The 11,477-nt window shown below is 20.3% G+C and overlaps 3 protein-coding genes across 3 annotated transcripts; 1 reads left to right on the top strand and 2 right to left on the bottom strand.

Annotated features, from left to right (window-relative positions):
- Window positions 1-212: 212 nt before the first annotated feature.
- On the bottom strand, window positions 213-1,294 carry LOC105361506 (transmembrane protein 50A). The gene is made up of 4 exons (XM_011498713.1): window positions 1,192-1,294; window positions 807-913; window positions 573-733; window positions 213-351 (listed from the first exon to the last, which is right to left on the bottom strand). The coding sequence occupies exons 1-4, from the start codon at window positions 1,288-1,290 to the stop codon at window positions 245-247; spliced, it is 474 nt and encodes a 157-aa protein (XP_011497015.1). The 5' UTR covers window positions 1,291-1,294; the 3' UTR covers window positions 213-244.
- Window positions 1,295-2,357: 1,063 nt separating this feature from the next.
- Window positions 2,358-4,077, top strand: Zfrp8 (Zinc finger protein RP-8). Its single transcript, XM_011498714.1, has 4 exons — window positions 2,358-2,490; window positions 2,835-3,227; window positions 3,292-3,691; window positions 3,776-4,077. Exons 2-4 carry the CDS (start codon window positions 2,858-2,860, stop codon window positions 4,065-4,067), a joined length of 1,062 nt encoding a protein of 353 aa, XP_011497016.1. The 5' UTR covers window positions 2,358-2,490; window positions 2,835-2,857; the 3' UTR covers window positions 4,068-4,077.
- A 434-nt stretch (window positions 4,078-4,511) lies between these two features.
- LOC105361505 (poly(A) RNA polymerase, mitochondrial-like) lies at window positions 4,512-6,551 on the bottom strand (the record flags this gene model as incomplete). The annotated part of the gene is made up of 3 exons (XM_011498712.1): window positions 4,512-5,027; window positions 5,131-5,333; window positions 5,398-6,551. Coding segments are annotated over 3 exons (1,719 nt in total), but the record flags the coding sequence as incomplete, so codon positions are not given.
- Between the last annotated feature and the right edge of the window lie 4,926 nt (window positions 6,552-11,477).

The following is an 11,477-nucleotide window of genomic DNA, read 5'->3' as shown; positions in this document are numbered from 1 at the left end:
AATTAACAAAAAATATATTGTACATATTATACATATTTATATTATACATATTTTTATTTAATAATTTTGTTATGTATGAATGTTATATTTTTATATAAAATCATATAAAAGCATATAAAACTTATAGGAAATTTTATAAACTTTATTATGCATGTATATACATGACAAAACCATAATATTAATATAACTTTTATTGTTTATAAATTTATCATAGAAATATTAATATTTATAAACTCAGAAATGTTCAGCTCCAATTATCTTCTACACGTCCAAATTTATAAGTTAATGATCCTAAGAAGATGAATACATTTTGTAAAAATAAACCAACTCCAGGCCAATGATACTTCACATCTGCATATAAAAAAAATAATTTTAATGTAAGTATGAAATATAAAAATTGATAAGTTTATATATTTTTTTATAATAAATTTTAATATTTAAAATTTTTACAATTATTTTCATCATACTTAGTGAAAAATGAAAAATATAAAAATATTTATTATAGTATATGAAAAAATTAATAATAAATTATTAATCTAAATTAATACAAAATTAAATATAAAACAACAAACCCATTGCAACAAAATCTGCAAATAGAATCCAACAAGCTGCTATTACAGCTGCAAATCCCATAACAAATCCAATAAACAGCCATCCTCTGGCTCCTCTAGGTCCTAAACAACCACCATTATATGCATCATCTCTAATTTGAGCATTTGATACAGAATTTACCCTATAATTAATTAAAAAAGGTTTTCTTAATAATTCAACAAAAATAAATAATCTATTAAACAAGAATATTTTACATTAATAAAGAAAATGTTCCAAAAATACCACAGATATGATAAACATTTGAAATTTCATTTGGATATTTAGCATGAACATCAATTATAAGCCACCATCCTAAAAAAAACTGTAACAAGAATACTTAATAATATATATTTTAAAATTAATAGTAAAATAAAGGTAAATAAAAATAAGTTATATTAACCACTCCTTCTTTTATAATTCATTTTAAATCAATATTTCAAAATTATACATAAAATTTTATATATAAAAATTATTTTAGAAAATAAAAAAAGCATTAAACAAAAAAATAATTAAAAATAAAAACAAAAATTAAATTAATTTTTTTATCAGTATAAAAATATTAAAGAAACATTCTCAAGTCTATAAATGTTTATAACTAACCAATATTCCAGCAAGTAATGAAGCAAGTGCACTTCTTTTATCAACATTTTCAGACCAGACACATGCAGGTAATTGTATATTTTCAAAACCCCACACCATTATTTCATATATTATGAATTTAAAAATTTCTAAAATTAAAAAAATTTTCAACTCTTAATTGTCAAAAACGAATCAAATTATATTTATTACACTTTATACAGCTTATCAGAGCTAATTTTTATTTATAAGATTGATCTAATATTAAAGATTCATTGTAAAAAAAGATCTTACCAAACTAGAAGTGTTAGACTGTCTCACTTGTATTTTTAAAGAATTTCGCGCTATAATACAAATTTAGACAAACTATACTATAAATCCTATTTTTTTCTGTAATTCATTTTTATATAAAATTTTACAACATAAATTGTCCTTATGATTGTTATTATAATAAATTTTTTTTTTACATTATATTGAAAAATATCTTTTAAAAATAATTATATAATGTCTTGTTATATAATTTACTTCAAATATTTGAATTTCATTTAGTAAAACATTTAGTATAATTTTATAATAATTAAAATAAATTTTAAAGTACCTTTTCAGATTTCAATACCAAATATTGATATTGTTTTCATGTAATACACATACAAACATATATAAAGCATTGATTCGAGATTTTAACCAATGAAAGTTCATCAGCTAAATTCGTATTATGTAGTTATTTTTAGATGAAGCAGTGTTACATGTTGTGTTTTCTCATATTTTTTTATTCTAATTTATCTTTGATAAATTCAATCTATATTTTAATAAAATCTTAAAATACAAACATTTATTGTCCACTATATATTAATTATTATAGTGTTTATAAATTAAATTAAAATAATAAACAAAATATTATTTAAAAAATTGAATCTGATTGGTAACATTTCTTCAAAATTGAAATATAATGTATGTTTAGAATACGCAAATCTTACTTAAAAAAATTGATTTAAAAAGAGATCTTTTCTATGAATTTAGTTTTCCGTGATACTGATTAATGCCTAAATAAAAGTAAACTGGTTTAATTATAAAGCAGTTATTAAATTAATTTTTAAATCCTAAATTCAATATTATTTCATAAATCTACATTCAAATTTAATTAGGAAATACTAAATCAGCAATAAATACATTTCAACATTATTTTATGAGCAAATTTATTATTTATTGTTCAATACGATTTTAAATATGTTAAAAAAGAAAAATAATGTGTCTAATTAAGATAAGATTTCTATCGTATATGTGAAGAGAGCACTTAAGGAGAGGAAAATATATTTTATTTTTGTTAGCATTACAATATCTTATTCGATCTTACGCTAAAAATGGATGATACAAACATTATTTTAACTAACAATTGAATTTTTCATTAAATACTAATTATTATTTTAAAATAATAATATTAAAGTTAATTGATATACATATGGTTTATTTTTTCTTTTAATTGTAACTAACTTAAAAAAAACATTGCAATTAGGAATTTTTTGCTGTTGATATTTCATCTTGGTATTTTAAAAATTTATTGTAAATAATGAGATAATAAATATTATTTTTCATTATTGTTTGTTTGTACATTTAGAGAGAGTTTACTTATGAACCAATAACAAAAACTTTTTAACACAATTTTTCAGTAAATGAGGTGCTCGATATAGATATGTCTGATATTATTCAAATTGGAGTTGCAGAAAAGTGTGAGTTGTGGAAATTGGAAAGTCGTTTTTTTCCTAGTAAAGTTGGTGGTAAACCAGCTTGGTTAGAATTGAAAAACATTCCTGATGCCAAACAACTTGCTTGTAATCACTGCAAAAATCCTTGTATTTTTTTATGTCAGATATATGCACCTTATGAAGAAGATGAAAAAGCATTTCACAGAACACTTTTTGTTTTTATTTGTAAGAATGTAGATTGTTGTAAAGAAAATTACAATGGTAATATAAAAGTGTTACGATCACAATTAGAAAGAATAAATGAATTCTATTTACCAGACCCACCTTTGGAATCACAAGATTGGAGATCTGATATATGTTAGTTGTTTTTTTTTTTTTGTTTATTTTTCTTAATAATTTTTTATTTTTACAATAATTTTAGGTGTAGATAGTTGGTGTAAAACTTGTCATGTTTGTGGTATTTTTTCATCTTATCATTGTTCTAAGTGTAAAAATATTAATTATTGTTGTCAGTTACATCAAATATGGGATTGGAAAACTAGTCACAAAAAATTATGCAAGATTAAACAATCGTTGAATTGTAAAAATATTTTATTTCCTGAATTGGAACTTGTAATAGAACCTGAGGAAAGTAATCAAGATATTGATGTTATTGAAAGAAAGGAGATTGAAAAATTTAAAGATCTCATCGACAAGGGACAAGCTGGTTGTTTGCAATCAGAGGATATAGATAATGATTTATTGAAACTGGCAAATAATGAAGATAAAACATTTTCTAAATTTCGGAAAAGAATACAAAATAAACCTAATCAAGTCTTGAGGTAATGATAATTCATATTTTTCAGTTTATTAATAAATCTTATGTAATTGATAAATTATTATTGTTTAATTAATTGATAAAAAAGGTACAATAGAGGTGGAAAACCATTATTTATTTCATCAAGCCATCAACCACTTGATATTCCAAATTGTGAAAAATGTAAAAGTGCAAGACAGTTTGAATTTCAAATAATGCCACAACTTTTACTTTATTTACAAATAGATGATATTTTAAATAATATTGATTGGGGAATTTTGACAATTTATACTTGTAAAAATTCATGTATTACAGAATCTAAATATGTAGAAGAATATGTATGGAAACAAGATATTGTAATAGAAAATTCAAGTAAAAACACTCATATTATCAAGAAATAACACTATTGAGAAAAAAGTTGTTTAATCTATCAATTCTAAAATCCTTTCATTTTAAATTAAATTTTTTTTTAAAAGATTTCTTGCATTTAATATGTAATTATAACAATTAGATTATTTTGTATTTAAAATAAAATTTCATTAAAACATACTATACCAATAATGCATTGCATTTTGTTATTACAAATAGTGATAATTTTTATACAAAATAGTTATTACTATTATAGAGTAAGTTCATTAACTGTAACTTTCTATATATTATACTTCTTTTAAAAGAACATTTTATTATGATTTGCTCCAATATAGGAATTAGATAGAATTAGATTGCTTTGTTAATAGATTTTTAAATATCGTTATTAACTGATGAGAAATTCTTATATTGATATTGCATATTTTCTTTTTTGTTAAATACACCTATAATTATGTTATTACAATATTTTTCCTGATTTTATTATACCAAATAGTATTTTAAATTGTATAAAATCTTAAAAAATATCATCATTCATTTTGTGTACAAAATAGGTATACAAGAAGGCACTTTTAAATGTAATCAACTTTTTATGCTATTAAACTTTATTATTAAATCTTGTTAATTGTAGATTTATGAAATGATTGCAGCACTTTCATTATAATACTTTCGTATGCTTTGTAACTGGAATTTTGTAATATGTTTTGTTAAGTTTTGTGAAAGATCAATAGGATCTTGAAGGCACATAGGAGAGTCAAACTGAAAGATTACACTTTTCTTTTGTTTCACATTTTGCTTATAAATTTCCATTTCTTTAGGTAACTGTTTAATATGTGCAAAAGAATTTTTTTCTATTATTTTACCTAAATATGGACATACTACATTTGCTTTATAATCAAATTCAGCATAATAATAAAAAAATTCTTTAATATGGTCTTTGAAATTTAAATCAGAGTGAGCAACTGAAATTGATTTCTGAAAACCACATTCCCAGCCTATAAAGAAAATAAATTTTGAAAATTAATTTATCAAAGGTTTTACTCTATATTTTTATACTATATTATTTAATTATTTTAATTTCTTGAACTGATATCTTACCACCAACAATTTTAGATTCATTTTTCAGTCTCACAAGTTCATGTACAGATGGTAAGATTCGTTTCACTTGTAAATAAAAAATAACATACCAAGAAATGGCATAACTTGACATAGACTTTGGACCAGGTATTTGACAAAGAATAAACCATCTTTTTAAATATAAAATTAAATATCGACAAATAAAATAAGCGTCGTTATAATACCTACAAAAATGATTTTCTAAAAAGTAGTATTATTTTATCTTAGAAGTTCAAAACAATTTTTTACCTTATAAGTATTGATTTTTCCACAACAAGGCCATTAAGAAAAGAAATATCTACTTTTATACTAGTTGGTATATGACTTAGTTTTATAATTGGTACTCTGACATTTAAAATAATTTCATTTATAATCCAAGTATTTGTTCGATATTCGAAAATTTTTTTTACTGTCAGTAAATATGTTTCAATTTGTTGATTTACTATACATTTAAAATAAAAATTATCACAGTCTAAATAAATGTCTAAATTACTATCTGGGTAACCCAAATTTGAAAGTCTTGAACCAAACATATAAGTTTTGGCATTTGGATATATACATTTTATACTTTCTTCAATTGCTTGTAATACTTCAGATTCTTTATTATGTTCAAAAATCACTTTATTAGACTCATTTAATAAAAATGTAATATTTTGATCTATATTATTTAACAAATCTACAACAAAATTTGTGATATTAGAAACCGTAAGGTCACCACGTTTTACAAAATATTTATGAAATTGGCTTTCACAGTGAATGCTATAGGAATTAGAATCTCCAAACCAACATGTAGCACAAATAGGACAAATATGAAATTTAGTAAGAATTCCATTACATTTACATTTTCTAATATTCTTTACATGAGTCAAGTCTACTAAATGTTTAGCAAATTTAATTTCCAAATCAAATCTTTTTTGACAAATAGTGCAAATATATACATGTGCATAATACCAAGCATTATCGAAAATTATTAAAAATTCTTTAAAAATTTCTACAGATTGTTCTTTCCATATTTTACTTCTAAGAATGTGCTTTTTACTTTTAACATGTAAATTAATAAGAATATTTTTGTTCCTAATTTTGTAATTACATGCATAACACTGAATTTTTCTATTTGTTTCTTTTTTCATACAAAATTCAGCCAATTTTAAGTTATTAAATTTATTTGGATTCTCTTTGGATATTTTGTTATCATTATTTATTTTCTTTAAATTCTGTATATGTTTACTGTGCAATAGATGTTCAAACAATAATTGTTTATCATTTAAAAATGTTGTATCACAAACAAAACAAATTAAACTAAACTTTTTGGGAATCATTAAACTAATTCCTAATTTTATCAAGTTAATATTTTCTTGATTAATATTATATATATTATGTTTTCCAGAATCAATACATAATTTAATAAAAATAGTACCAAAATCCAAAATTAAATTTTGTAAATAATTATCATTCATTTTTTCAATTTCTGTGGAAACAATGCTTTTTTTTGTTTCTAATTTATAATTAATTTTAAAGTTATTATCTTGTATATCATCTTTTTTTTTAACATTACAATCACTTGATCCATCACAATATGTATTTTCAACATTTAAACTTAATTCATTAAATTTATTGTTTAATTCATCAGTTTGATTTAAATAAATTGACTTTGATTGTTTTTTATAGTTTTCATCTGTGGGTTTACTACTATCCATATTTTTATTTACTTCTAGAGCTAAGAAAATTCATATTAAAATTATTGTTAATCAACATTATTTATTTTTCATCTTTGTTTAAAATTAATTGTATATATATAGTAACTACTTATATTATACATTTCAATTTGAAATTGCATAATATAAAAAATATTAACATCTATATTTCTAATAATAAACTATCCGATATACAACTATAAAAGAACAGCTTACATATTTCTCAATTATTCAATATTTTATAAGATATCTCAAAATCATAATTTCAACTTTAATTTTATATATTAGTTTGATAAGGAACAAAATCAAAATATCATGAGTGTATTATATAGCCTAATACTACCAGAAAATAGTTGTAATGAATTTTAGTAAACTTATTTTTTATTTTTTTATATTCACTTCACAATCATTACTTCTTAAAAATCTTTTAGAACCCTTATATTTACAATTATTTTCTAAAAATTGTATAATTAGAAATTATATTTGATAAATTTTTATTTATTTAATTTAAACAATCCCATTTTTTATTGAATATTTAATTATATGAAAATTCACATATTTCAATTACAATTATATTTTAGTAAGGTTATATAACTAAGGTTTTCTTCTGAAATAGTAATCATTCTTATTTGATAATGAATATTTCATGCTTTATGAATAACATGTATAATTGATGTATCATTATATATTTATTATTTATAATAAAATTACATTTATGAACAATTTTAAACAATTTCAATGTATGAATACGAAATATGATATTTAAAATTAAAATTTTTAATTTACAACATATTTTATTTTAATAAATTAAAAAGTTTATCAATATAAGGAAACTATAAATCTATATCCTATAATTATATAAGTGAATATTTATAAATATATTTATAATTGTATAAATAAATATATACAATGTATTAATATGTATATATATATTTTTTTTTTAATTTTGAAAAATCAAATACACTTACTGATATATGAATCCAATATTTAATTTTTTTAAATAATTAAAATTGAAAAATATTTTAAATACTTAAATTTTTTAATAAAATAATCTTACTAGTTATAAGTTTAAAATAAATTTTAGTCTTCTTAATTTATGAAAATGGATTTAAGAGTAATTAGCAACAATTGGATGAGCAATTAAATATATTTCTTTTTCATTAAAAACAAGACCTTAAAAATATTATTTTTTAATATAAAATATTTATAAATATATATTCTAATTATATTAGGAGAATATCATTAATTAAAACTTTATTAATAACATAGACTTGCCAACACCTTGACGAAATAATTATCAATTAGAGAGTGCAGATAAGGATTTAATATGTACTAACGCACGCGCAGTAAAAGTCTGAGGTTTTGGATCTAGATTCGGTACCTTAATACTATTAGATAACCAGTATACAAAAACAAAAAAATTATTGAATATTTTTTTGATTTTTAAGGAATACGACACTTTAAATAATTTATTTATTTAACATATAAATAAATATATTTAAATAATATTTTTTCATATATGTTAATTGTTTAAAATTCAAATCAAAATTATATTTATATATATATTTATAAATGTTATTAATCTATTTATATAGTTTTTATTTACATTAAATATTAATGTAATTAAAAAGATTTTAATCTTTTATATAAAGATTATTTGTAGACAAGGATGTTCTTGTCATGTGATGTGATTGTCCAATGTACTCAAGTTTGTTGTAAAACGCAAAATACAAATAATAAGTGATACTAATATCGAGCCATGAATCTGTCATCGCCTGCGATTACAACTCTTTACAGTGTAATCTTACTTGATTAAGTAGGTTAATTTTACTAAACAGAAAAATGATTAATCCTTCACATGACATAGTTCAAGGATAGTATCGCTCTTCATTACGATTTGAATGTTGATATTCTGGTAAAAACTGCTAGATCATCGTTAATACAAACATTCTCATTTATTAAAACTATTTTTAAATAAATAAATAATACCCAAAAAAGTTTATAATAATTGAAAAAAAGATCAATGGACGATTATCTATTTTGAAGAATTCACTGTCCACTTATAAATTCACAATTATAAATGCAAGCATAGGAAAGTTCTCTGTTTAATTAATTTTTGAAATTGAGAATAAACTATTATTTCTTTAAAATATTTTTACTTCAGCTAATTTATATTAAATGCTTGCAGATAATGTTTATAAAGTTTTTTTGCATCAATATTTTGTTCTAACCGCATATGTACACATTTACTGTCACACTAAATTCATAAATGCATAATCTGAGACATAAAATTATAAATATATAGTCAATGTGCTTTGCAATCCATAACTGTAAATTAAATAGCAATGAAGTGGATGATAACTCCATAGATCATTACTTGAAACTACAATAATTACCGGAAGTTCAAGAGCGTTATAAAAATGACAAACATAAAAGTAATAAAAATTAAAAATTTTCGATCTTGGTTGACAAATTTTTCTACTAGATCCCTAACTCCTGAAATTCCTTTTATAAATTAAACTTCACTTCATTCTCTCTTGGGTAACAAACATTGAAAGAGTTTTTTTCTGTTTTCTATTTTTTGAATAAAACAGCATAGAATTACAAATAACCTCAAATAAAAAAAAATAGAATATGTAAAAAAAAGATATATTATTTATGTAATTCAGTACCTTTATACACATCATGAATTATAGTACAGAAGATGATAAATGATGTATAGCGTTTCCATAATACAACATTAAAACAATTGTCTGGTAATCCTAATAATAATATTTATTATAATTTACATTACAATTATTTATTATTCATTTTTTTATAAATAATTGTGTCAACAAGTGATAAATGTTATAGGATAAAATTTGTTTAAATATATTTATATTTACAAAAATAATTCATATATATTATTCTATTACAACTATGCATTAAGAATTTTAATTATAAAATAAATATATATATAATAATTTATTATAAAATAAAGAGACAAGCTTAATTTTAATTTTAGTCACTGAATACAACTGTATTAATAATAAAAGTATATTATAAAAGAATGGTTTTGTAATCTATGCATAATTCTTAAATAAACAATTTAAAACAAGATATATCACCTACAAAAGTTTTTTAACTATTTTTATATTTATAATTTAATAGAAAATCTAATAAAATTAATTTAATTTCATATATATTATAATTTAAATTTCTTATTTTGTATTTAAAAATAATTATATTATATTAAATACTAATTCAATGTTTATGAATTTATATTAAATTACTATTAATATATTGAATAATTATAATGTATTAATTTTTCTAATAACTTTATAAATTTTTTTATAAGTATCACAAATTCTATATTTGTTTAAAGTTATTTAAACATTATATTTAAATTTTAATTTAAACTAATGTGTCATAATTAAAATATTTTTCATTTAAATGGTTTATATTTGGAATAAGCTGACTTTTGAAATTAATTTAGTAATTAATATAGCAATTTTAAATTGACACAATATAATGTTGGGACAAAAAAGCAATCAGTTACATAATTTATTTCTGTTCCATGTAAGACCAAGAGAGTATTGGTCATTACTATTAATATGAAACTCCAACGATGTGACAGTTCAATTTAATATAAATCTATTGTTTATTTAATTATCAAATTTGATAATTTTCTAAATTTGGGATAAGTATAAGCATAAAAGATATTCAAACGTCTATTAAAATACACAGTAATAAGCTCATGAATTACACATATGTGTTCATGGGAGTATTTATTTAATATTCTTATAAAAGCTATGTATGTACTTATTATTTTAAAATTATTTATAATTTGTTTGAAGTAGTATTTTATATGAATATTAATCATTTTCATGTAATTTATTTTCTATTGTATTTTGTTCGTTTTCCGTTTGAGCTTATGTAAATTTATGAATTTATTCAATTTTATTCTCTTTTTTTTATTAATTAAATATATGTTTTCTTTTTTATTCGTTTTTAATTTAATAACATGTCAGTAATTTTTACAATTCAAAAATCTATATGTAATTCAAAGTGAAATATCATCACTCTATCATTATCAACTATATTCTTTTTTAAATTAATTAAATAGGTAGTATTGATAAGTGGGAGTTCGTATTTTCTGAGGAATCTAATAGCTATAGTTTATAATATAGAATAGATTGACAATAGTCTTACTTGAATTAAAATATATGATTTTTTGCAAAAGTTTCTGCAATTCTTGATATTAATAATATAATTATCTTTTTACAATGTTGTAATTATTGATCATTATAATTCCTTAAAACACATGTCCTTCAAATATACGTACTTATGTATAATAAATTGATAATATAATTGAAAACATTTTTATATAATCATTATAAAAATAAAATTTAAATATCAAAATGTCTGTTCTAATTCTTTTAATTATTCAATAATTAATTTAATTCTTTTTTTATTGTTCTTTTACAAAAATTCTTCAATAAGATAAATAAAAATAATATTTTAATAATTATAAAGAGTAATTTACCTAAAACATTTAATATGTATTGAAGCATTAATCATTAAATAAATTTGTTTTTGAATTAAATTATATCAGAATATTTATTATTTTATTATTTTATAATAGATTTAAAAGGC

This window comes from Ceratosolen solmsi, unplaced genomic scaffold (genome assembly GCF_000503995.2).
Source record: "Ceratosolen solmsi marchali unplaced genomic scaffold, CerSol_1.0 scaffold30, whole genome shotgun sequence".
Lineage (NCBI taxonomy): Eukaryota > Metazoa > Arthropoda > Insecta > Hymenoptera > Agaonidae > Ceratosolen > Ceratosolen solmsi.
The sequence above is the reverse complement of the archived record's forward strand: the minus strand, read 5'-3'. Positions and strand labels throughout refer to the sequence as shown.

Excerpts from the sequence above, each read along its gene's own strand:
- Zfrp8 (XM_011498714.1), top strand. The coding sequence starts at position 2,858 with ATGTCTGATATTATTCAAATTGGAGTTGCAGAAAAGTGTGAGTTGTGG. Across the intron at positions 3,228-3,291 it reads AGATTGGAGATCTGATATAT|GTGTAGATAGTTGGTGTAAA; the intron begins GTTAGTTGTTTT and ends CAATAATTTTAG. Across the intron at positions 3,692-3,775 it reads AAACCTAATCAAGTCTTGAG|GTACAATAGAGGTGGAAAAC; the intron begins GTAATGATAATT and ends TTGATAAAAAAG.
- LOC105361506 (XM_011498713.1), bottom strand. The coding sequence starts at position 1,290 with ATGGTGTGGGGTTTTGAAAATATACAATTACCTGCATGTGTCTGGTCT. Across the intron at positions 914-1,191 it reads CATTACTTGCTGGAATATTG|TTTTTTTTAGGATGGTGGCT; the intron begins GTTAGTTATAAA and ends TTCTTGTTACAG. Across the intron at positions 734-806 it reads GGAACATTTTCTTTATTAAT|GGTAAATTCTGTATCAAATG; the intron begins GTAAAATATTCT and ends AATTAATTATAG.